Source organism: Oncorhynchus masou, chromosome 21, assembly GCF_036934945.1.
Source record: "Oncorhynchus masou masou isolate Uvic2021 chromosome 21, UVic_Omas_1.1, whole genome shotgun sequence".
In the NCBI taxonomy this organism is placed as follows: domain Eukaryota; kingdom Metazoa; phylum Chordata; class Actinopteri; order Salmoniformes; family Salmonidae; genus Oncorhynchus; species Oncorhynchus masou.
In genome coordinates, this window is record NC_088232.1 from 3070470 (window position 1) to 3098396 (window position 27927).

The following is a 27927-nucleotide window of genomic DNA, read 5'->3' on the forward strand; positions in this document are numbered from 1 at the left end:
AACAGATGAACAGAACAGATGAACAGAACAGAGGAACAGAACAGATGAACAGAATAAGTACAGGACCGGAGAGGAGAGGGAAAACCAAACAACATTTTGGTTTCAGAGAGCGAGGAAGAGTACATTGTACAGTACAGGATTAGAAGGAACAGATCAGTGGAGAGAAGAAAAAACAGAACAGAACAGAATAAGCAGAGGAGACTGTTTAGAGAGAGGGGGAGGACCCTGGAGATGGATAGAGTGACATGTTTAACTCTATGGAGAGTACACTAACACAGGGTTAGTCTGGTCTGAGTAGTATGTGTTCCTTTTATTTTGATTCGAGCCATACCCCACAGGACCTGTCAAGCCTTGATCCACTGCTGAGGTCAGATTTACAGAGGCAAGGTCACTGTACTGTTTATTGATCAGCCTTTCTGTCTGTCTAGCTACAGTATCTGTCTGGAGAATATAAGAGATTTTTAAGTATGCTCAACTGTGTGGATTTGACTTACTTTCCACCTTGATTGTGTTTTACAGCATTGGTTGGTGGGAAAAGTGTATATTTTCAAAGCCTTAGGGCTTATTTCTCCATAAGGTTTTAGTTTGAATACACATAGGGCATAGAGGAAAATAACCATTTGCGTTTACCCACAAAGTTCTCTTACCGAAGACGGTTGCAAAAATAACTTCCTGTATTGTGCGTGTCGGAAAAGATCTGGAATGTTGGGGGAAAGTATTTAAGAATCAGCCTTTAAAGCATGAACTTAATCAATAGCCTCCTACCTAACATTACCTTGAAGTAGTGTTTCTTTCAGATGTATTTTTCAAGTGGCTCACCGCCAGTGTTGCAAGGACATTGAAGGACAAAACCCAGACCAAAAGGAACAGTCTCACAGTTCACAATGAGTCCAGGACAACCCTGAACAAGAACAACCCTGACCATGAATTCAACCTCTTTGCAGAAAACAACACACTTCAGATTTTCAGAGGCTAGGTCGATTAGCTAGCTCAATGCATACTGATGTTCTATTCTGGATAGAACTGGAGAGAAGAAAACGTTGTACTCTGGAGTTATTCCTGACCTGATACGAACCTAGAAAAACATAGTATAGATACCCATTATACAGTCTACATTCAAATATTTAAACCAGGTGAAAGGATATGAACAGATGCATAGTGCTTAGGGCGGCGGCCTGTTTAGTTCGTATTTGTGCATATTTTTTCACTTTGTGTGTATGTGTGTGTCTGTTTGCATGCACGCACACATTTTTGTGTGTGTGTGTGTGTGTCTGTGTCGTAGCTTTCAAAGCCTGGGAGTCTGAGAAGGAGAAGTCATGAAATATTGGTAGCCAGCTCCAACACCTCTTGACCTGCCCTTTATGAGGTGTGGATCAGAAGATGAGTTCCCTGTCTGTCTTCGTGTGTGAAACCCTGGGGTCATTTAGACATTTAACAGGTGTGGACCTAGTGTCTTCAGGTGGCAATGAAATATGAATTATAGAAGAACGTAAATGAAACTTGCACTCCTTTAAAGATTGGGATTACCTCTTGGCTTGGCAATTATTTTGCGCTGTGTCCCGTGTCAGCTTGAGAGAGATGTAAATTACTCAAAGTGCAGGGTTTCGCAGGGTCACAGTTGTGACTGTAATGAGATCAGCCTCTTAGGCTCTACCTGAGTAGTTAGAATATATTCTTTGTACTGAAAACAAGCTGGCGTGGATGTGTGAAAACAGACACAGTTATCCCTCACATAAACTGTAGTATCCTTTACTCTCATGTGGGTGAAGTGATTTCATAAAGTATCCTCAGTTTATCGAACAGTTGTCATGGCAACATTACATAAAAAAAGGAAAGAAAAGTCTGAAATGTATTTTATGCTAATTAGTCAACACTGTCCTTGTTTTTTCATCACAAGGTTTATCAGATGTGCTCTCTAAATCTCACGTCTGTCCCTAATAGAGAATGGAACTCTAAGCAGTAAACACACATTTTTATTTTCAACCTCATGCTTCATTTTACATTGGAGTTTATTTTCAATTATCCAACTGTTTCCCTATCCTTCTTACCTCTGATTAGTAAAGTGAGGAGACTGTAATAACTGTCTCATAAAGACACGCTCCGTTAGATTTTAGATAACGTCCAACTGTAAAGTAACTGGATTATGTCCAGTTGTAAAGTAACTGGATTATGTCCAGTTGTAAAGTAACTGGATTATGTCCAGTTGTAAAGTAACTGGATTATGTCCAGTTGTAAAGTAACTGGATTATGTCCAGTTGTAAAGTAACTGGATTATGTCCAGTTGTAAAGTAACTGGATTATGTCCAGCTGTAAAGTAACTGGATTATGTCCAGCTGTAAAATAACTGGATTATGTCCAGCTGTAAAGTAACTGGATTATGTCCAGTTGTAAAGTAACTGGATTATGTCCAGTTGTAAAGTAACTGGATTACGTCCAGCTGTAAAGTAACTGTATTACGTCCAGCTGTAAAGTAACTGGATTACGTCCAACTGTAAAATAACTGGATTACGTCCAACTGTAAAATAACTGGATTATGTCCAGTTGTAAAGTAACTGGAGGCTGATTAGCTCTAAAATACCACCTCATTTGAGAATTGAATTTCTCTTATATGACCATGATCGCTCTCTTCATATATCTACATGGCTTTTTAAAGTTATTCAAAAGCACATATTCATTTTGGTGTGTCTCTTTAAATTACTATTGTTCCTCTATCTCCAAATCCCTTATTTTGATGTGTGCCTCATGGGCTGCGTTTACACAGGCAGCCCAATTATGATCTTTTCCTATCCAATCTTTCTCAGAGCTGATTTGATTGGTCAAAAGGCCAATTAGTGGAAAAATATCACAAATGGGCTGCCTGTGTAAACACAGCCATATCGCCTTCAGCCAACAGGAAACCACTCCGATACGACTCTCATGAGGAACGACTGTTGATTTACCATTCAGGAGTGTGTTTGTTCTCAGAGCTAACATATGCATGTGCTATCAGGATCTCTGAGATAATAGCATTACAGAATGCCTCTATTGTCTTGTTCAGTTGAGGGGAAACGTTTGGAAATGCCGTGAAACAGGGAAGTACTATCTGAAGAGATTTTACTACTGCGTGCCCTACTGAACATAACCAAGGTCTAGTTGTAGCCCTGTAGCTCAAATTGCTCATAATAGCCATGCAGGTACCCATAGGGCATTATCCCACTGCTACTAGGGGAGAGAAGAGAAACACCTCAATTACTCCTCAGGGAATCGAACATAAAAGACCCATTGACAAATGGGAAGGGTTAAAGTGGATCGTTATGACTCTGGTGTCCTGTCTGTTTCCAAAAGCTGCTGAAAAGTTAGCTCTTCTAAGGCAAAGTACTATAGGGGTCCATTTGTGAGGGATCCATTTGGTGACGGGTCCATTTGAACCACAATAACCACATTTCCACCTACATGCCATGATACCTCAGAAATACCTCATGATACCTCAGAAATAAAATGATGCAGGGCCTCGGAAGGGCCACTTTTCAGCAGCTTTTGGAAACAGACAGGACACATAATGGTCCTCTTTAACCCATTTGTCAATGGGTCTTTTTCAGTAGATACCCTGTGGAGTAATTGCAGTGTTCCTCTTCTCTCCCATTTCTATGATCAGAAAAGACACTGTAAATGCACAATTTTTTTTTCAGGGCTTGGCAGTTAGCCACTTTGGCGTAACGACGACTCCTAAATCCTCAAAAGATATCAAACCAGGAAGGGAAACATTTTGCCTGCCCTGCGATGACTAATATGATCATACACACCTTTGAGATTTATCATATCAGGAGTGTGTGTGTGTGTGTGTGTTTGTGTGAGAGAGAGTGAGCGAGAAGGAGAGATTACGAAGCCCTATCTGCGCCACGGTGCTTTTAAAAGTAGAATTTCATAAAAGCTTGTTCTTCCCCCTCCGGTTATGACTTCAAATAAAATTAAAGTTTATTGGTCACGTACACAGTTTTGCAGATGTTATCACCATTGCAGCAAAATGCGTATGTTTCTAGCTCCAACAATGCAGCAATATCTAGCAATACAATAACAGTGCTCACATAATCCAAAAATAAAATAAAAGAACAAGAAATTAAGACATCAGATTGAGTAATGTTAGAGTCAGGAATGTAAATAAATATTTCTTTATTTTTACTATTTTCTACATTGTAGAATAATAGTGAAGAAGACATCAAAACTTTGAAACAACACACATGGAATCTTGTACATACCAGAAAAAGTGTTTATTAAATATATTTCGATTTTAGATTCTTCAAAGTAGCCACCCTTTGCCTTGATGACAGCTTTGCACACTTGGCATTCTCTCAAACAGCTTCACCTGGAATGCTTTTCCAACAGTCTTGTGCTGAGCACTTGTTGGCTGCTTTTCCTTCACTCTGCGGTCCAAATCATCCCAAACCATCTCAATTTGGTTGAGGTCGGGTGATTGTAAAGCCCAGGTCATCTGATGCAGCATTCCATTACCGTCCTTCTTGGTCAAATAGAGGTGTGCTGGGTCATTGTCCTGTTGAAAAACATATGATAATCCCACTAAGCGCAAACCAGATGGGATGGCGTATCACTGCAGAATGCTGTGGTAGACATGCTGGTTAAGTGTGCCTTGAATTCTAAATAAATCACTTACAGTGTCACCAGCAACGCACCCCCACACCATCACACCACCTCCTCCATGCTTTACGGTGGGGTGGGACCCACACATGCAGAGATCATCCATTAATCTACTCTGCGTCTCACAAACACATGGCGGTTGGAACCAAAAATCTCAAATTTGGACTCATCAGACCAAAGGACAACTTTCCACCGGTCTAATGTCTATTGCTCATGTTTCTTGGCCTACGCAAGTCCTCTTCTTATTGGTGTCCTTCAGTAGTGGTATCTTTGCAGCAATTCAACCATGAAGGAATGATTCACATAGTCTCCTCTGAACAGTTGATGTTGAGATAGATGTATCTGTTACTTGAACTCTGTGAAGCATTTATTTGGGCTGCAATTTCTGAGGCTGGTGACTCTAATGAATGTATCCTCTGCAGCAGAGCTAACTCTGCGTCTTCCTTTCCTGTGGCGGTCCTCATGAGAGCCAGTTTCATCATAGAGCGAGATATTTTTTGTGGCTGCACAAAGTTCTTGAAATGTTCCATATTGACTGACCTTCATGTCTTAAAGTAATGATGGACTGTTGTTTCTCTTTGCTTGGTCTTTTACCAAATCTTCTGTGTACCAACCCTACCTTGTCACAGCACAACTGAATAGTGTCACGTTCTGACCATCGTTCATGTGTGTTTTCCTTGTTTTAGTGTTGGTCAGGACGTGAGCTGGATGGGCATTCTATGTTGTGTGTCTGGTTTGTCCATTTCTATGTTAGGCCTGATATGGTTCTCAATCAGAGGCAGGTGTTAGTCATTGTCTCTGATTGGAACCATATTTAGGTAGCCTGTTTTGTGTTGGGTTTTGTGGGTGATTGTTCCTGTCTTTGTGTTTGTGGCACCAGATAGGACTGTTTTGGTTTTTTCACGTTTCTTGTTTTGTAGAGTGTAGTACTTTCATCTTTATTAAAGATGCACAAAACTAACCACGCTGCATTTTGGTCCGCCTCTCTTTCCCCACAAGAAAACCATTACATTAAGAAGTAAAGGAATTCAACAAAGTAACTTTTAACAAGGCACACCTATTAATTGAAATGCATTCCAGGTGACGACCTCATGAAGCTGGTTTAGAGAATGCCAATAGTGTGTAAAGCTGTCATCAAGGAAAAGGATGGCTATTTGAAGAATCTCAAATCTCAAATATATTTTGATTTGTTTTTTTGGTTACACTTTTTTGGTTACTACATGAATCCATATGTGTTATTTCATAGTTTTGATGTCTTCACTATTATTCTACAATCTGTCAGTCTGTCCCTGATGTTTTTCCTGGAGAGAAGTGGCTTCTTTGCTGCCCTTCTTGACACCAGGCCGTCCTCCAAAAGTCTTTGCCTCACTGTGCGGGCACATGCACTCACTCCTGCCTGCTGCCATTCCTGAGCAAGCTCTGTACTGGTGGTGCCCCGATCCCGCAGCTGAATCAACTTTAGGAGTTGGTCCTGGCGCTTGCTGGACTTTCTTGGGCATCCTGAAGTCTTCTTCACAACAATTGAACCGCTCTCCTTGAAGTTTTTGATGATCCGATAAATGGATGATTTAGGTGCAATCTTACTGGCAGCAATATCCTTGCCTGTGAAGCCCTTTTTGTGCAAAGCAATGATGACGGCATGTGTTTCCTTGCAGGTAACCATTGTTGACAGAGGAAGAACAATGATTCCAAGCACCACCCTCCTTTTGAAGCTTCCAGTCTGTTATTCGAACTCAATCAGCATGACAGAGCCTTGTCCTCGTCAACACTCACAGCTGTGTTAACGAGAGAATCACTGACATGATGTCAGCTGGTCCTTTTGTGGCAGGGCTGAAATGCAGTGGAAATGTTTTTTGGGGGGATTCAGATGATTTGCATGGCAAATCTGATCACTCTTCTGGAGTATATGCAAATTGCCATCATACGAACTGAGGCAGCAAACTTTGTGAAAATTAATATTTGTGTAATTCTCAAAAAAAACGTTTACTGTATTTGTGTTTGCAGCAAACTTCCTGCTAAAGTTCAGGTTAAAGACAATTATTTCTCTGAACCTGCAAGGCAACCTTCAAAATTCACAGAAAGCAAACAGAAAGCAGAACAAAGCATAGGGTATCTGAATTATTACTAGCTTTTGTTGCACTGGGAAGCACTTTAGAGAGCAATTTGAAGTCACTTCAGGCTCGTTCATGCATACATTATTTTTGACAGTTGAATTCAAATGTCATTCATATAGAAGAAAACATTTAAAAATATTAGAATCAGCACATGTTCGACTGTTGATGGAGTGAAGCGAGAATGAATAGAAATGATGGTCAGTTAAATTATCAGGGCTGCACGCTCTATCAAAATGTAAGTGTTTTACCTTTCTCTTCATAGCCTGGTTCCACCCCTCAGCCTGGTTCCTCTCTAGGTTTCTTCCTAGGTTTTGGCCTTTCTAGGGAGTTTTTCCTAGCCAACGTGCTTCAACACCTGCATTGCTTGCTGTTTGGGGTTTTAGGCTGAGTTTCTGTACAGCACTTTGAGATATCAGCTGATTTACGAAGGGCTATATAAATACATTTGATTTGATTTGATATTACTGTGTGGCTGAGGCTCACACTGAATTGCAGCGTTTAATCTCTCAGAGTGGGTGATGATGGATTGATGGAATTGTCCCCCACCCTCTTCCTCCTCTCCTCTCCTCTTTCTCAGGGCTTCTCGCTGGGGCTGAGCGAAGGACACATTTACACCTGGACGGACGGCTTGAGGAGGAGAGACTGGCATGACAACGAGAGCATCAGGAGAGACGAACTGCGTGTCGGTACGTCTCACAGAGAACTCACAGGAAACCACAGACAATCACTACACCTCCTGTAGCTAAAGAGTTTTCACTCTGCACACAGCGAGCAAGCTGAGACATCACGTAACGAATGTCCACATAAAGAACTTCAACCAAGTCTATCTTTATCATGATTTACTGTGATGGTTTCCATGAAGGTAAACGAGAGATTGTTTTCCAAGGCAGTAAGTGTATTATTAAGGTACTGTAGGTACTGGACAGTAACTTTGTAGGTCATATTGGTCTATTTGATCATGTTCGCTTTAGCTCTGCTTCTTGAGCAACGGGAGCCCAGATGCTGGACAAATGCATTTCCATTTGAAACATATAAAAAAATAACTCATTATTGTCTGTTTCCACCAAGTAGAGGCAAGACTAACCCTTAGCTAAGTGAGAACATGTACCACAATCTCAATTCAGATTTACATGAATTAGAAAAGGTCACTGGCAGACAAGCCAATAGTATCCACTATTCATACAAGAAGAATCTGGGGGAGGGGTGTTCGGGCCAGAAATGATTGTGTCCACACATACAGTAACCCAGCTATTTCTATTTCCATTCATTACATAAATGTCAAGTAAAGAGCAGATAGGCAGAGACCCAATGTTCCTCTCCTAATCCAAACTCCAAACACAGTATCTGTGTCTCCTTGCTGCCGCTGTGCGGTTACAGCATCAGTCAAAAAGAGCTCTATTTGAAACTTAAGTATTCTCAGTCTAAGCCCCCTTAAGGTTAAATCACTGTGCCATTGCCAGTTAAAGCTTCAATATTTTAACAGATAGATTTCAATAGTCCCATCCTGGTAGAGCCATAGGCTGCATCCCAAATGGAACCTTAGTTCCTACATAGTGCACTACTTTTGACCAGTTCTAGGTAGTGCACGATATAGGGAATAAGGTGGGTTTTGGAACGTACCCCAGAGCTGGGAAACATTTGAAGCCAAGCTGGATAAATCATCAATGCCAGACAGGAAATATATTATTTCGGTCAGGGGTTCATGTCAACTGTAGATAAACATGTCAGAGGCAGTATTAATGACCAGGCAACAATGGAGAATAGAACACTTTTACAGCTTCTGGAATTGCGGAACTCGGCTGTAAATTCTAATGCATGCAGACTTCAGAGTATTAAATAAAGTCATTAGCCAGATTAGACTAAGTTGAATTGCTACCAGACTAAAACAGAGACGTCAAACAGGGCTTCTGTCCTAAATGGCACCCTATTCCCCACATTCCCCTATGGCCCCTCTTCGAAAGGAGTGCACTATGTAGGGAATAGGGTGCCATTAGGGTGGCAGACCTGTCACATCACGTAACCTTACAATATGGCTGCCTAAATCCTGAACGTTGCCCCCTCTGCCCTCCCGTCTGGTCAGATCATGATGCATGGTCATTGTCCCACCAGACCTCCACCACAAATGTACCACACCATCTGTTGAGCCTCGATTGTACGTTTGCGGCGACCATGATAAAAAGCTTTCTATTCATTTTGGATGAATTAAGCTGATTATAGCTCATCAGTGCATGAAACCCAGGGGGGAGTAATACATTAATACATGTCTGTTGGGAAAAGTGTAGGTCACTCTATGCATTAACTACTTACAAATCTAAAGCAGTTCATATACAAATGCTCTGTATAATGAATTGTAGGCATGTGTATTAACCACTTATAAAGCTGCAGTGCTGGTAATCAACATCATTGTACTGTGATGGGCTTGTTAATTAAATGTTGAGCATCTCTCAATCAAGGAGACGTCAGCCTCTTGCCCATCTCTGTTGTGAATAGATTAGTGATTACAGAACAGGGCCTGCGTTCAAATAGTGTCTCCGAGTAGGAGTGCTGATCTAGGTTCAGGTCCCCCTTGTCCATGACCTCTTATTAATTATGATCTAAAAGGATAAAATGATCCTAGTCTGAGACTCTTTGTGAATTCAGACTCATAATCACCACCATCCTCCAACCTGGAAGCTGTGGAAAATCTAACCCCATTGAACAACATGTAGGAATGATTCATGTGTTAAACCAATTAAGTGATTTTCTCTATATATTGTCTATCCCATTATGCCTTTTAAAAGCATCCATTTACATGTTCTGTCAGCAGGGAAATTGGGTGACTGCACTTTGTCCATGTTTTACTTTCGTTTTTTGAACCGCCATTGTTTCGAAAATCAAGCCCCTTCCGAGTGAAGCGATGGAATGGCAAATCATTACTATTGAACATTAATGTGTGGGTGTGCTGGATTGGAATATTTTATTTGCTTGGTTTTTCGCCTCCCTCTTGTGAGCTTGGCTGCCCTGTGCTGTGGGTGTAGTGTTTCAATAATTATGTACTGAGGAAAATGAGTTTCCAGCGGCCAACAATACTCACAGTAGAGTTTGAACTCACCCAATTATTGAGAGGGATCACTGCTTATGTCAATGTATAATTCACGTTGATGAGAGAAATTATGAACGATGTAAAAGTGATCTATTCATTAGCGTTGGTTTTGGCGAAGGACATACAATTAATTGTGTTTATGAGAGGACAGGGACGTGGGTTTCGTTTCATCCTATTTCCAGCCGACTCTAAGATTGTGGCATACGATGCCTACTTGAAACACAAGCCTTTACTTGGCAGACGGCGCCCTCAAAATATTTCCCACCTCCCGCTTCCAAATCCATTTAATATTTTACAAAAACAAAGATTTTTCTATTTCCCTCTTTTGTACTCGTCCTGGAAACTTTCCATGTTTCCCTCGGTCTCGCTCACACATCAAAAGGAAAGCCTCTCGTTAAGAATGTCATTGTTTTCCTTTCTGCATCCTCTCCGTACATCAAACAAAGCCAGCTGTCAGTGTACATTAACTGCATGTTTGCCACGCCAGGAGTGTTTTCAGGGATAACCTTAACATACCATACAATAATATGCGCTAAAACAGTTCTTTCCCCCGAGGAGATTTCTCTCTGTATTGTAAGCTTTCTCTTTATATTAGAAGCTGTACATTTCTCTCATACGTGTCCCTCATCCAAAAAGAACAATGCACATTAGCAGGATTCCGGAATTAGATGCTTCTATAGCCACTTGTGATTTCACTGCAGCATCCTGTTATGAAGTATGCCGGTAGGATCCTCTACTTCTGGCCCCTTGGAGGTATAAACGAGGTAAATGGTTTAATTAGATGAAAGAGAAAGCTGTCAGTCAAGTGTGATTGGCAGCGTAAGTGATATGTAACTCCTTCCCTTCGGCGTCGGGGCCCCCAGGGCTTGATTCATGGTGGGCATTTAGTCAAGCTCAAGGCAGTAATGCACATTGCAGAGTGTGAACCAATGATTCTGTCACCGACGCAGATGCTTTCTGAGGTTTCACATCTCAGTCCAGGACTCATGATTAAACAGTAGGGGGGTCGCAGGACAAATGGATGGACTCGAGTACAGCCTGTGTGGATAGATACGATAGTATGTCACCATAGTTACTGCCACATGCAATAAAACATAGCGTTTTATTCTTAATTGGTTTAGGGGCACACAGCAAACCATTGCATCACCTTGGTAACCACTAACCAGCACCATTTGATTGAAGAAAGAGAGTAACACTTTACTTCAAGCCTGCAGGCATAATGTTTTAGGTCTATAACTTGTTATAATCATCCATGAGCTTTTATAATCATTGAATGGTGCTGTATAGCAGTGTTTCAGTACAGCTACTGATCCACACTCATGAAGGCTACTGTTTTTAGCATTGCATGCTTTACCAAGCCCCCCTAATGAGATACTCACACCGTAGCAGTTCAAATGAACACACAGCTCTTAGTCTATTGTTTGTATTTCACTTGTGCCTAAACGGCAGTATCCAAGGAGATTTCAATCTCCTCTTCTCTATCAGCATGTTAAGCAGAGTGTGTAGAGGGCTGCTTATTCAATTTAAGAAGTCCCGGTTCCTGTTGTTGGTTTGGGGCCAACGTTGATTACAATACCGAAAACAGTGTTTTGCATCTCTAAATAGACACACACACACACACACACACATACATACTTACGCTCCTGATCTGATAAATCACAGACGTGTGTATAATTGTATTAGTGATCGCAGGGCAGAAAAAATGTTTCCCTTCCTGGTTTGATATCTTTTGAGGATTTAGGAGTCGTCATTACGCCAAAGTGGCTAACTGCCAAGCCCTGAAAAAAAATCTGTGCATTTACAGTGTCTTTTCTGATCATAGAAATGGGAGAGAAGAGGAACACGGCAATTACTCCACAGGGTATCTACCGAAAAAGACCCATTGACAAATGGGTTAAAGTGGACCATTATGACCCTCTGACAGGCGCACACACACACACACACACACACACACACACACACACACACACACACACACACACACACACACACACACACACACACACACACACACACACACACACACACACACACACACACAAAGCACCTTGAGATTTCAAAGTATTTTCTTTCTTTTAGGGAAAGGGGAGCACGGCAAGCCCTACCCTCTGGCCGAGGATGAGTGTGACGACTCGGTTTACAAGGAGAACGGCTTCAATATCTACGTTAGTAACAACATCGCCCTGGACCGCTCTCTGCCAGACATCAGACATCCAAAGTAAGTAGAGAGACAGATGGGTCTTTCTCTGATCCAAATGTTGACGCAATAAATGTGCAGAGCAGAGGTAATGACGTGTGTTAATTGGGGGTCAATTGCTGCACTACTAACGAGAGAACAAGGCGGTGTGCGTGTTAACATTTCACTTCAAACACAAAATGGGGTCACACCTCGCATCTCCAACGATGTTGTCTTCTCTAATCCCCCAGGTCTTAGTATCTGTGTCTGTTCATAGGCATGGAGGAGAGGAGCGTGAACAAACACGTTCACCTCAATTGATTCTCACATCAAATAAATGTGAATGTAACCCGTATACAATGCACACGGTCTGCACGGGCACTTTACTGCCACTCATTAGTAGGCAAACATGGCTAATATCATTACATGGAAAATGGCAGCTTACATCGATTAGGGGTTTGTTGTGGGTGGTTACTCTGCTACTCTGGTACCAATCAAAGGTGTTTAGTTGAACAGTGCTGCGTATGTACGTTAGGATGGTCGTATTGGCTGCTTTTCGCAGTGATGTCTCTGTCTGTCTGTCTGTCTGTCTGTCTGTCTGTCTGTCTGTCTGTCTCTCTCTCTCTGTCTCTCTCTCTGTCTCTCTCTCTGTCTCTATCTCCTTGCAAGAAACAAATCCTCCAGTAACTCCTACTGCAATGGGTTGGAAGTCAGGAGGGGGGTTGCAGTAGTGTTACAGCTCTGTCGATAATGAGAACTATTCCTCCGCTGCGGGGGGGCTGGAGAGTGACTGCATCCCAATGGCACCCTACTCCCTATATAGTCAACTCCTTTTTACCCTATGGGCCCTGGTAAAACATAATGCACTTTATAGGGCATAGGGTGCCATTTGGACTCCAAGTGATTCCATGTTAGCGAGGTAGGGAAATTAGATGCCACACTGTGCTGTGCATACTGTGGAGAGGGATATGGGGACATTTTCTCATTTGAAAGCTAGTTAAGCTTAGGATTGAAATATAGTGTTTTCTCCCTCTGGATATTGTCCCGTGTCTAATCTCTACTGACTGTGTGACTGTCTATGCATGTGTGTGTATTTAGTGTGTGTGTGTGTGTGTGTGGGTGCAAGTATATTCGACATGATGCACAGGACGTACAAGGTGCGCACGTAAGTCAATTTACATGTGTGAAAAGGGTGTGTGCTCAATTACTGGTAAACATGTTTTCCACACCGCACTCCGTGTGTGTGGGATCAGAACATGTGTTGGCAGGAAGTCAGGTTTCTATGAAGCTAAATCAGCCCTCCAGGGCAATGCTCTTCAGTTCAGTTCCATCATCACAAAACACCATGGCAATTTTCTTGAGCAGGTGATGTGCCTTGTGCCGAGTGTGAGAGAGAGAGAGAGAGAGAGAGAGAGAAAGGGAGAGAATGAGAGAGTGTGTTTATTAGTGTGCGAGATAGAGAGAGGGGAGGAAGAAAGGAAGAGAGAGAGAGAGAGAGAAAGCGAGAGAGGGGGAGATAGATAGTTATAGAGAGAGAAAGATATAGAGAGTGAGTGGGGAGAGGGATAGATAGTTATAGAGAGAGAGGGGAAGGGGAGGAGAGAGAGAGTTAGATAGTGAGAGAGAGAGAGAGAACAACAGAGAATATCTATGGTGAGAGGGCATCTCTGTTTATTTACAGTCTCATAAAGCCCTGCAGCAATCCTCTCAGTATGTGATCTGTAACGTTATTTTGTAGACAGTGGCTGAATGATCTCCATCTCCCTCACAGTAAGCTGGGGCCCTGCCTGTCTTCCTGCTCTGCCTGTCTGTCTGTTTTGCCTGCCTGTCTGTTCTGCCTGCCTGTTCTGCTTCCCTGCCTAATGTAATGACGGCTATAACTCAGATACACCCCTGATTTCAACAAATTTAAGAGATGGAAATGAGGCCCGTGCTGCCGCTATCCTAGCTAATGTTGTTGACACAAAGCGGTACGGAAAAATAAACCGCACAGGTTAAAAACATTTAAGGGATTGCGATGTCTGTGAATGATCAGTCATTTTGGCAATGTTGTATTTCTCAGTCTGCACATAATGTACACTATCTAGAACCTACAGTGGTTCCCAGGGCTGTCCCCATTGGAGAACCCTTTGAATAACCCTTTCTGGTTCCAGGTAGAACCCTTTTGGAATTCATGTAGAACCCTTTACACAAAATAGTTATACCTGGATCCAACCCTACTTTGTTTCAGTTACTGTTTTATATTTGGTTATTTTCAAAATGTTTTCACTGCTGAGTTAATTACAGTTTTTTCTCAATTACTGAAGCATTGGACTATCTATAATCAGTTCCACAAGTCATATGATATGATGGAGAAGTTGAACGTTCGGTAGTTAGTTTACACAGCCTACACTTGAACAGAGCAATGCCTCAGAAAAAAGCCTGGCATGTCTTTAAAGCAGATGTGATACTGCATTGTGCATTTTACACCAAATGGCGCTGTCACGTTCTGCACATAGTTCTGTTATTTTATCTTTGTTTTAGTATGGTCAGGGCGTGAGTTGGGTGGACAGTCTGTTTGTTTTTCTATGTTGGTTTTTGAGTTCGGCCTAGTATGGTTCTCAATCAGAGGCAGCTGTCTATTGTTGTCCCTGATTGAGAATCATACTTAGGTAGCCCGGGTTTCAGTTTTGGGTTGTGGGTGTTTGTCTTCCGTGTCAGTGTTTGTCGCCACACAGGACGGTTTCTTTCATTTCACGTTTATTGTTTTGTATTTCATAGTGTTTAGTTTATGTTTTAAAATAAACATTATGGACACTTACCACCCTGCGTTTTGATCCTCCGATCCTTCTCGCTTCTCCTCCTCAGAAGAGGAGGACGAGATCCCTTACAGACGCAGCTCAACATTAACACCTATGCATTTACCCAGGCAGGTGTTACAGTATGTTCGGATCTGATCTGGAGAGCAGTGACCTGTTATTAAATGGCTGTAGCAGCGTGGCGGACAGTATAAGACGCAGTGGGGAATCCTATCATGCTGGGAGTGGAAAATCAACACGTAAGGAAAAGACTGAAGGCGTTTACCCATACAGAATGTAACATGAATGTCATTCTCATCGGGTCTGTGTGTGCGACAACCACGGCGGTGCAAAGGCCTAGTTGAGGTGAAAAAGAATCACATCAGCAGTTGATAGCATCAAGTCTGTGTAATGTTCAATGTCATCTTATCAAGTTCAACGGAAGCTGACAGTCTTGCTTCATTCTTACCTGAACTGAACGGTGTCTCTATTCAGTCATTTATTTATTCACTCTCTCATTCTTTCTCTCTTCCTCACACACTCATTCCATACAGCAAGGAAGGGAAAATGGAAGTTTAATTTAAGCCCCAATCCAGCCCCGTATTTCTTGTTTCCTCACTATATGGTGCTGGAGGGGGGTGACAACGGTATTTTCCATAATGGTATGTGGCTCTATCTGCCTATTACTATGCAAATCAATGCTCTTCTCCTTCCTGAATGGTATTTCATAATGTAGAATTATCTGACAGGGCAGCTGGAGAGACCAACCTTGTGTTTTAGAGATTGGCTCAACTCCAGCAGGAATGAATTTGCTTTCCCAGCCCAGCACAGATGTAGAGAGCTAGAACAGTTTGGTGGGCTCCCTCCCTCCCTCCCTCCCTCCCTCCCTCCCTCCCTCCCTCCCTCCCTCCCTCCCTCCCTCCCTCCCTCCCTCCCTCCCTCCCTCCCTCCCTCCCTCCCTAAATAAAACAATAATAAAGAACAGGGCTTCTAACCAAGTACCGGGTCATAATTCTGCAAAGACCGGTGATAAATTAGAACAGCTTGTCAAGGTTGTCACCGGGGTAAATTAGCAGGAGACTCGTGTGAACCGTAAAACTGCTGCTTCATTTGCCAATTTCAGCTTTGTCGAGGCGGCTATTAACATGCAGATTTCCTGAATTGTTTATTAGGCCGGCTGAAGCTGGAGTGGCTCTTTTAAACGCTGATTTACTTTACGACTCAGCACAGAGGTAGAAGGTAAAGCAGGCTATGTGTTTGAGGCTGGCTGGCTGGCTAGCTGGATGGACAGCTGGCTGGCTGGCTGGAAGGCTGGCTGACTTGGCAGTGTGACACACAGCAGGGAGCAGGTTGACTTTCCAGATGTAGGAAGACGTGATTAAAGATATCAGTTTTAGATTGTGACATTTAGCCTATCACAGAGTCACTATATTCAAACATACCAAATACCAACACATGCAGCGAGCTCTACATCAAATGCATAAGCTACACGTGGAGATGAAACACGCACAATGTCTCTGATGTATTGAATTTCGATACCACTGGGGTCTTTGTCAGGACAGGTCAAGATGTATTAAGGTCTGGTCTGATGTATTAAAAAACATGGAGGCTAATACAGTCCCTGGTATTTTGTGTATTCTCTTTCCTCAGCTGCAAGACAAAGCTGTACCTGGAGAACCTTCCCAACACCAGCATCATCATCCCCTTCCACAATGAGGGCTGGTCGTCCCTGCTGAGGACCATCCACAGCATCTCCTACCGCACCCCGGACCACCTCATCGCTGAGATCATACTGGTGGATGACTACAGTGACAGAGGTAGGACACCTGGTTAACTGTTACGCTACTGTCTGTGTTGGTGGTCAGGGTTCTTACACCACACCCTGCTCAGTGACTGTGGTAGGACCCTGGTTAAACTACAGTTATTACAGTATGGTGCTGGTAGGACCCTGGTTAAACTACAGTTATTACAGTATGGTGCTGGTAGGACCCTGCTTAAACTACAGTTATTACAGTATGGTGCTGGTAGGACCCTGGTTAAACTACAGTTATTACAGTATGGCGCTGGTAGGACCCTGGTTAAACTACAGTTATTACAGTATGGTGCTGGTAGGACCCTGGTTAAACTACAGTTATTACAGTATGGCGCTGGTAGGACCCTGGTTAAACTACAGTTATTACAGTATGGTGCTGGTAGGACCCTGGTTAAACTACAGTTATTACAGTATGGTGCTGGTAGGACTCTGGTAAAACTACAGTTATTACAGTATGGTGCTGGTAGGACCCTAGTTAAACTACAGTTATTACAGTATGGTGCTGGTAGGACCCTGGTTAAACTACAGTTATTACAGTATGGTGCTGGTAGGACCCTGGTTAAACTACAGTTATTACAGTATGGTGCTGGTAGGACTCTGGTAAAACTACAGTTATTACAGTATGGTGCTGGTAGGACCCTAGTTAAACTACAGTTATTACAGTATGGTGCTGGTAGGACCCTGGTTAAACTACAGTTATTACAGTATAGAGGTCGACCGATTTATGATTTTTCAACGCCGATACCGATAGAGATTATTGGAGGACCAAAAAAGCCGATACCGATTAATCGGCTGATTAAAAAAATGTATTTGTAATAATGACAATTAAAACAATACTTAATTAACATTTATTTTAACTTAATATAATACATCAATAAAATCAATTTAGCCTCAAGTAGAAAATGAAACATGTTCAATTTGGTTTAAATAATGCAAAAACAAAGTGTTGGAGAAGAACGTAAAAGTGCAATATGTGCTATGTAAGAAAGCGTTTCAGATCCTTGCTCAGAACATGAGAACATATGAAAGCTGGTGGTTCATTTTAACATGAGTCTTCAATATTCCCAGGTAAGAAGTTTTAGGTTGTAGTTATTATAGGACTATTTCCCTCTATACCATTTGTATTTCATTAACCTTTGACTATTGGATGTTCTTATAGGCACTTTAGTATTGCCAGTGTAACAGTATAGTCTCCGTCCCTCTCCTCGCTGGGCTCGAACCAGCCACACAACGACAACAGCCACCACATCGAAGCAGCATTACCCATGCAGAGCAGGGGAAACAACCACCCCAAGGCTCAGAGCGAGTGGAGTTTGAAACGCTATTAGCGCGCACTAACTAGCTAGCCATTTCACTTCGGTCACACCAGCCTCATCTCGGGAGTTGATAGGTTTGAAGTCATAAACAGAGCAATGCTTGGCGCACAACGAAGAGCTGCTGGCAAAACGCACGAAAGTGCTGTTTGAATGAATGTTTACGCGCCTACTTCTGCCTACCACCGCTCAGTCAGATACTTAGATACTTGGATGCTTGTATGCTCAGTCAGATTATATGCAACACAGGACACGCTAGAAAATATCTAGTAATATCATCAACTAGTGATTATGATTGATTGTTTTTAATAAGATAAGTTTAATGCTAGCTAGCAACTTACCTTGGCTTACTGCATTTGCATAACAGGCAGTCTCCTTGTGAAGTGCAACGAGAGAGAGGCAGGTCGTTATTGCGTTGGACTAGTAAGGTTGCAAGATTGGATCCCCCAAGCTGACAAGGTGAAAATCTGTCTTTCTGCCCCTGAACGAGGCAATTAACCCACCGTTCCTAGGCCGTCATTGAAAATAAGAATGTGTTCTTAACTTCTTGAAACTCCCCATCCCGGATCCGGGTTTGTGACTAAAGCCTCAGGCTCATTAGCATAACGCAACGTTAACGATTTCTGAAAATCGCAAATAAAATGAAAATAATGCGTCTGCTCTCAAGCTTAGCCTTTTCTTAACAACACTGTCATCTCAGATTTTCAAAATATGCTTTTGAACCATAGAAATTGACTAATTTGTGTAAGAGTATGCAAAGCTAGCATAGCATTTTGAGTAGCATTTAGCACGCAACATTTTCACAAAAACCAGATAACCAAATAAATAAAATCATTTACCTTTGAAGAGCTTCTGATGTTTTCAATGAGGAGACTCTCAGTTACATACCAAATGCGCAGTTTTTCCTGAAAGCGTCTGTGTGTAGGAGAAATCGTTCCGTTTTCTACATTGCGTCTGGCTACCGAAACTAACCGAAAATTCAGTCACCTACAACGTAAAACTTTTTCCGGATTAACTACATAATATCGACCGAAACATGGCAAACGTTGTTTGGAATCAATCCTCAAGGTGTTTTTTCAAATATCTCTTCATTGATATGCAGTTCGTGGAAGCTTGCTTTCCTCTCTGTATCGCATGGAAAAATACTGGCAGGTGACTTTTGCGCACCAATTTCGGCGCAGGACACCGGGCGGACACCTGGTAAATGTGGTCTCTTATGGTCAATCTTCCAATGATCTGCCTACAAATACGTCACAATGCTGCAGACACCTTGGGGAAACGACAGAAAGGGCAGGCTCATTCCTCTCGCATTCACAGCCATATAAGGAGACAATGGAAAACAGAGCCTCAAAAATCCTTGTCATTTCCTGGATGCCATCTCATCTTGGTTTTGCCTGAAGCTCACGTTCTAGGGCACGCACAGAGAATATCTTGGTATTTCTGGACACGTCAGAGTGTTTTCTTTCGAATGGTATCAATTATATGCATAGTCGAGCATCTTTTTGTGACAAAATATCTTGTTTAAAACGGGAACATTTTTCATCCAAAAATGAAATAGCGCCCCCATAGATGTAAGAGTTTAACTGACTTGCCTAGTTAAATACAGATTAAATAAAGGTGTAAAAAAAAAAAAAAAAAAAAACGGGAAATCGGTGCCCAAAAATACAGATTTCCAATTGTTATGGAAACTTGAAATCGGCCCAAATTAATCGGTCAACCTCTATTACAGTATGGTGCTCTATGTATCAGGTAGGACCCTGATTAAATCAAATAAAATGAAATTGTATTGGTCAGATACACATACTGTATTTATCCGATGCTATTGTGGGTGTAGCGAAATGCTTGTGTTCCGAGCTCCAAAAGTATGGCGTTGGTGGGTATGGTCAGGTAGTTTGGTTTGGGAAGAGTTGGGTTTTGCTCGCCAGCCAGCTGGTTGCCCTGTTGGCCGTTGCCCTCTTTCTCTCCTGTGGTTCTGTGGATGTTGTGCAGAGAAACAGATTCACTTCCTATAGTGGTGTGGCTGCTTGCCTCAGGGGGAGGGAGATAGAATGTATGCATTCAGTAGCCAGACCACTGTGGCCGGACAGGGTCAGTCAATGTGTACTGTATGCTCCCCCGCAGTGTTGAGACAATCCACTGCAACTCTCAGTCCACTGGCCTTCCGAGACAGACACACACACACACACACACACACACACACACACACACACACACACACACACACACACACACACACACACACACACACACACACACACACACACACACACACACACAGAGAAGACTCACCACACCACCGGGCTTAGCCCGGATCATTCCACATTCCGTATTCCGCCTCTGGAACACATGCATATATTCGCATGATTGAGGTATTTTTATATTGTTTTAGCGGGCGAAGAGCAACAGCACAAACAACCTATTGGTGGATGGACTTTTGTGTGTGTGTTTTCATTTGCATCAGGTGATGATTCAGCCTAATGGGGAATTCACTGATTGTTTAAAGGAGCGATGCGCAGTTGCTACATCCATTTTGGACTTGGAATTCATTCTTGAAGAAGTATGTCTTGTACATAAATGGCTGATGAGTTTATTTCAACTGTCGTATCCCATCAGAACCCAAAATATCAGCTGGTTTTACGCCAATGTTTGTAAACAACCTAAATGTAAACAAACACAGTATAGGCTCAAAACATGGTCAAAACTCATTTTGATATCATGGATGGTCAATCCTGGCATTTAGCTCTGTTTATGAATTTGAAAGTGGTTACATTTCTCCAACCCCATCCCCCAGCTTTTTACCAAAAACAGTGATGGGGTGCCAGCTTTGTTGTCGTTTCAACTGCTGAGTTCCCCTCTGACGTTTGTAACGTTTATGTTAAAGCTGTGCACTTTCATATTTTGAGTCCATGGTCCACAGTTCATCCATGTAAACACTCTCTGTTGGTTGCTGTAGGCCTGTCTGTTCTGTTTACATACTGAGTCAGGTGAATGTGTGAAAATGGGTCATTTGGGTTCTGTGTGTGTGTGAATGGCAGCGTTGGGCAATGTTTTGTATGTGTGTGTGTGTGTGTGAGGAATCAGTGTTAGAGCTGGCAGATTCTCAGTGAGTTGAGGCTCTCTGGGACCACAGTCCTCACGGTGGGACACCAGATGGGCACAGCTGCTGCTCTACCCTACAGCTGAATCTATCCCCCAAGGTGTGTGTGTGTGTGTGTGTGTGTGTGTGTGTGTGTGTGTGTGTGTGTGTGTGTGTGTGTGTGTGTGTGTGTGTGTGTGTGTGTGTGTGTGCGTGCTTGCCTGCGTTTGATGTGCTAATGTTATTGTCACTGGCCATATTATTTTGTTTAATTATTCTCCCATCTTACAACCACACTTCAATAGTACCTAAACTGGTCAGCTGTGTAATGCATGCCAGATATCCTGGCTACACATCCCAGGACTGCGTTCACCCCCATCATGTTCTGGTGTGTTACACAGAGGAGCTAGGCACGTTCTGGTGTGTTGCACACAGCAGCTAGGCAGAGTGGCCTCTTTGTGCCTGTGGAGGACAATTCTCCAATGGAAATATCTATGAACAGATTTTTCACCTGAAGCGAAAATAACAATAAGCTCTGCTGACAGAATAGCTACATTTGAAACCAAACCTTCTGAGAAATAATTTGGCAATGTATAGTTATGAGTCATAATGATAATAACTCTCCATCTGTTGCTCGAATGATAAATAATGAAATCAACCTTTATTGTCTGATGCTACGTTCATAACCCTCTGGCACGGTTGTAATTCCCAGTTGTGCAGTCATAAATACCAGTTGGATGCAATCACGTGCTTTGTACTCGTTGAGAAACACTGATTGGCTAAAGGCCAACATGCTGCATCACCCATAAACTAAAAGTACAGCTACCATGCTTGTAAACAAATTATAATGCTCAAAAAACATATTAATAGATTGCTTTTTATAAACAATGTTTTGTTGTTGTATTTGCCTGCCAAAAATGCAGTTATCAAGGTTATTTCCTTACTAGGTGACATCAGAGGTCAGCATGTGGGAGAAGTTGGAGCTCAGGGATGATAGACAAGCTTCCCACTAGTAATTACCAGTTGGAGGGACATTCAAGTGGATCTTTCCCAGCTGAATGTGGTAAATACCACCTTCCCACTTTTTGTGAACACAGCATTAGTCACCTACTCACCTACTGTACCTGTGAAAATATCCTATCTATTAAGTGTCAGAGGAAAACTATGATTATGTTGCATAAGTATACCAATCAGTTGGCTACATAGTTTATATGGATGGGCATTAGAAATTATTTCACTATTCAAATAATATGAAGGTGGAGTGGGACCAGGGGACCAGGGTACTTACCTAGGACGGAGAGTGCACCAGAGGAGGGGGGGGGTCTGCAGGTGATGAGGCCAACGGAGCAGCGCCTGGGGAGGGGTGCTCAATGGTGGCAGTGCAGCGGGAGGATTGTAGTGCAGTGGGAGGTGAGATACAAGTGGATCAGGAATTCAGTGAGGCCTTTGGAGATACGTGTTTACATTTTGTGTACTTAAACGTCCGAAGCCTACTACAGAAGATAGATGAGATATGTCTGTTGGTTTGCAAATCAGAGGTGGGTGTCTTATGTTTCACAGAGGCAGAAAGGATCGGAATTGGAATGGCGGGGGGGATGTGCGTTTGTAAGATCGGACATTGCTTATAACGTCAGATCGGATTTAAGCGTTGATCTGGAGATTATCAGGCTGGATATCTGCCTTCCCAAAACCAAGCTGATTTTATTGGGGGCGTGTTACAGGCCGCCCAATCAGAATGAATTCTATGTAGGTCTTGAAATTGTGTTGTCAAACTGTAATGATTCCCTGGTGAAGGAAATCATTTTGTTAGGGGATTTCAATACGGATGTCGTCAAAAAGCAAACCCAACTCACAGTGTATTTATGCACTTCTGTAGATCACTTGCCCTGACCCAAATGATAAAAGATCCCACCAGGGTATGGGAAACAGTGCAAAGTACAATTGACTTAATATTGCTGTCTGATCAATCTAAAATATCACAGAGTAGAGTAATAGTCTATGGAATCAGTGATCATTTTAGGAGGCTTTTTAAAGATATATTATAGTGTCACAAAACTGTTAGAATCAGAGGACTCAAAAAATACTGTGTTGAAATGTTTAGGGAGCAAGTTGGTAAAATTGACTGGTCACCAGTGCTGTATAGTGTTGGGGTAGACAGTGCCTGGGAAGCCTTTAAATATAGATTCCTTGATTTGGTGAATGTGATGACTCCCATTAGATGGGTCAGGGTAAAGCAGAGATTTAGCCCTTGGTTTAATCATGAGATTCTAGAATCTCTCCAAGCAAGGAATAAGGCCTTGATGAAATTGAAGAACTCTCAAGAGCAGCCTGATTTTCTCCTATATTAACGTCACAGAAATTAAGCACAGAGCAGGATGGATGAAGCACAGAGCAGGATGGATGAAGCACAGAGCAGGATGGATGAAGCACAGAGCAGGATGGATGAAGCATAGAGCAGGATGGATGAAGCACAGAGCAGGATGGATGAAGCACAGAGCAGGATGGATGAAGCTAAGAGGGGTTACTTTGCTGATAAAATAATTGAGAACTTAAATGACCCTAAAAAGTTTTGGGAAAAGCTAGGCTGTAGTAGTACTACCAAAAACAAACTAAACAGTAATGGACTGAACATCAGGGGGGAGATTGTTTATGAAAAAGCAGAGGTTGCCAATGAATTCAACTATTGTTGTTACTTCTGTTGCCAGCAAGCTGGTTAGAAAGCTACGCACCAGTTCGGTTCTGTATGGAAACGACCAAGTCAATAAGTATTATGCCGAGTTATGGGTTCAGTCAAACTCTTTTGCAAAGGTGGCAACAGCCAAAATAGCAGAGCTTAAATGCTCCAAAGCCACAGGCCTGGATAATATTCCTGCAAGGTTTCTTATAGATTCTGCAGAGGAAATTGGCCCATGTATTACGCATATCGTTAATCGTTCTCTTGAACAAGGCACCTTTCCCAGGGACATGAAACACACTAAAGTTATACCTCTGTGAAGAAGGGGATAAAGTCTGACCCTGGGAATTATAGGCCTGAATCTCAATCAATCAATCAAATGTATTTATAAAGCCTTCAGCTGATGTCACAAAGTGCTGTACAGAAACCCAGCCTAAAACCCCAAACAGCAAGCAATGCAGATGTAGAAGCAGGTGATACAGTTAACCACTGTCTCCTAATCTCCAAACTGGAGGCACTGGGGTTAAGCAGTATCCCTCCAGGCTGGATAAAGTCCTTTTTATCAGGTAGGGAGCAAATAGTACAGGTTAATGGGTCACTGTCTCAGGCAAAACCAATGAGTTGTGGCGTTCTGCAGGGGAGCATGCTTTGTCCTTTACTGTTTTTACTGTATATTAGCAATATGAAAGATGCTTGTTCTTGCCGTCTTTTCCTTTATGCGGATGACTCTACACTTCTGGTGTCTCACAAAAGTAAAACCAAGTTGGAGAGCATACTTAACACATAGCTTACTAACATTAGCAAATGGCTTGGAGATAATAAGGTATTTCTACACTTAGGTAAAACTGAAGCAATTATTTTTGGATCCAGACCTAAATTGAGTAGGTCCTTTGAAATCAGAGTGGAGTTAGGGGGGAGGTGCTGACTACTAAAACCTCTGTTAGCTACCTGGGATGCATCCTTGATGGAAGATTGGGAGGTGTGAGCATGGCCACTAAAGTGCGAGGGAAGGTAAATGCCAGGACTACATTTTTGCCTAGAAAGTCCAAGCTGCTTAATAAGGACTCCATGAAAGTGAGAGCCACTGCCCACATTCAATGCCACTTAGACTACACTAGTACTTCCTGGTTTGGGGGCTTATCTAAACTTATGAAGCTTAGGTTAAGATAGCCCAGAATAAGCTGATCAAGGTAGTATTGAAATGAATCCATGTACACACATAGGCAGGAGCTGCTTTCAGGAACTCAACTGGTTGCCTGTTGAGGGTTGTCCCAGATTAGACTGGGTTTGGTTTACACAAGTATTTATGGTTCTGTGCCCAGATGTCTAACTGATTACCTTCCCAGTGCACACAATCACTTTCCCGGTGCACACAATCACTTTCCCGGTGCACACAATCACTTTCCCGGTGCACACAATCCCTTTCCCGGTGCACACAATCACAGCACCAGATCAGGTGTTGCTGATGTGTGCTTATACAGGTTCAGGAGTAATGCTGGGAAAGGAATTTTCTTGTATACTGGAGCCTCAGAGTGGAATGAGATGCTTCTTCCCATAAAAACTATGTCCTCTCTGGGCAGCTTTAAAAATAAAGTAAAAAACTGTTTTGTCTTCTGTCCCCATATGAATGACCCCTATGATGTACCTCTGTAAATCACGTCACTCAAAATGACGTAAAATGCCACAACAGCAGACAGTACAGTGGTTTTCAGGGTGCTATTCCGGTATTTGTTGGCTAGGGGTGGCAGGTCGCCTGGCGGGTCGGAGCGTTGGACCAGTAACTGAAAGTTTGCTGCATGGAATCCCTGGGCTGACAAGGTAAAAATCTGTTGTTCTGCCCCTGAGCAAGGCAGTTAACCCACCGTTCCCCGGGCGTCGAAGATGTGGATGTCGATTAAGACAGCCCTCCGCACCTCTCTGAGTCAGAGGGGTTGGGTTAAATGCGGAAGACACATTTCAGTTGAATGCATTCAGTTGTACAACTGACTAGGTTTCCCCCTTTCCCCTTTCCCCTTTCCCTAACAGTAGCCTCAGCTAACAGCAATAGTGAATATATATGTCTGATGTTTGCCATCATAGAACTGATTCTGTTTCAACAAAAAGTTCTGGTGAGTGTTTTGCTTTGATCTGTGTCAGGTCTTGTGAACCCTCCGTTGGTGCGCGCCTGCAGGCTATTTGAAGTAGCGAAATAGCATACTGTTGTCAGCGCTGACCGGAGGGCTAAATGCACTATGATAGTAAAATGCCTTTTCACGTGAAACGCAACCCATAACCCATAGCCCATGAGAAAGAAAAAGGAGCTTTAAAATAAAACAATCACTTTGTGTGTCCTCAGAACTGTAAGCTACATTTAAAAGTCAGGCCAATTCATTTATCAGGATCATTATTGGGTATATCCAAAGAATTGGCAATATAAACTAAGGTAAAACAAAGGAAAATGCACATAGTTGGCTGTCATTTCAGCTGCTTGATGTGATTGTGTGTTAGTTTTAGTTGGCTTGTTAGCTACAGTAGCAAAGGAGAAATAACAATTAGCCTAGCTATCCTCAGTGCTTAATTTGTAAATCGGGAAGTGCTGGAACAAAAAGTGAGCACGAGAGGGGGGTGACCTGGGCAGCTCTGAGGTACCAGAACGCATGAAAAATATAACCATCTTTATAATAAAGCATTGCAAGCATATCATCACATTTGTGTAGTGGCATGGGGAACAATGTTAGTGGCATAGAGTCTGAGAAAATGTTTGTCTTTTAAAACGCATTTCATTTGACTGGAGACTTTGGTATAATCTTTTTTAATGCCGAGTTCAAAACAACTAGGAACTCGCAACTAGGAAATCTCAGAATTCCGACTTCAGTGCCTTCAAGACAACTGGGAACTCTGGAAAAACTAGCTCCAATTGGTCAAATTTGTTTTGAATAGTCATCTAACTCGGAATTCCAAGTCAGGAACTCTGGCCTCTTTCTAGAGCTCCGACCTGAAGATCACTAACGTCATGATTCCAACTCGAGTTCCCAATTGTCTTAAAATCACCATAATACCACACAGTTGATCGAAATGAGTGACTACTTTGACAAAGAACAACTGAAAATCTGAGATCAATAAAAGCTAACTTGTCTTGAATCCATCAATAGGTATTGTAGGCTACAATATGAGTAGCAAATTATAGTCCCAAAAATGATTTCCAGTTCCACTGACTCACCCAATGACATGACACGCAGCTCCCTCGCTAGTAATGGCCTATGCGCTCGTGCTAGAAGCCTCTCTCTCCTGTTTTACTTTGTAAAATACTTGGAAGTTGATCAAGTATTTTGGGAGCCTACAGCTTAGAGTCTTCTCTTTTCAGCAGGAGCCATTTGCTTTCCAACCTGTTTTGTCTGCATGCTGTTTGTTCACTGACAGATTTGCCACGTGTTCCAGACTGTAGGCTATGCCCTGTTATTGGGATACACTCCACAGCTAGGCAATTTAAATAAAAAGCCGCTATTGATCCTCTGCGGCAACATTATAGGCTTTCTTGTGTAGTAGTTATTTCATTTATTTCTGAACAAACAGCATTAACTCTATAATTTTGGCAAATGTATATAAATTCATCAGTGCTGCTGCAGCTCCTCCAGATCCCTTCGCACAGTTATGATTCTATAAGGAAATAAATGATGCAACACTGGGGAGATGAGAATTGCAGGCCCATGTCTATCAGGGCAGAGAGAGAGAGATAAATCATAGGAACGGAATGTCATTGTAGTTCTGAGAGAGATACGGGGGGGGGAGCAGGGGGGGCGCAACTCAAAATAAATACATTTTATTGCTTTTATTTGAATTTTGACATTGCAAAAAGCAGCCAAATAGGTTCATTTCTTTTGTCTGATAACCCCCCTAAAGGGCTGTTTCCCTTGGCTTCGCCTCAGGCCTCAGAACAGTCCTTAGTCGGGAGTTATCACACGATAATCCCTAGGTCCTCATGCCTTATTGCTTAAAAACTGCTGTGCTGCTTGTTCATTTTATTGTCTATACATATGTACTGTTGCTTCAAACGTGCATGTGTTACCCTGTATTAGGGGTACACCTAGTCCAATTATCCTGGTACCTGCAATGTGTGAACCAACCAATCGGAGACCTGTTGGCAAGGACTCAGCTGAATTGTGTCCAAAGGTCTTCACCTTGGCAGAACTCAAGAGTTTCCCTCTCTCCGAGCTCAGACCCCCTCTGACACCTTAGGGGGAAAAAAATCACCTGTCACTCCTGAAGTGTCACCTCCTGCGGTCACCGTGGA

The 27927-nt window shown here is 42.5% G+C and overlaps 1 protein-coding gene across 1 annotated transcript in view; it reads left to right on the forward strand.

Annotated features, from left to right (window-relative positions):
• LOC135507587 (polypeptide N-acetylgalactosaminyltransferase-like 6) overlaps positions 1-27927 on the forward strand; it is a 258953-nt gene that overhangs the window by 52933 nt on the left and 178093 nt on the right. Inside the window, exons 2-4 of the mRNA XM_064927125.1 lie at positions 7324-7432; positions 11908-12046; positions 16432-16598. Coding sequence (XP_064783197.1) covers positions 7324-7432; positions 11908-12046; positions 16432-16598 — 415 coding nt within the window. The remainder of the gene's footprint in view (positions 1-7323; positions 7433-11907; positions 12047-16431; positions 16599-27927) is intronic.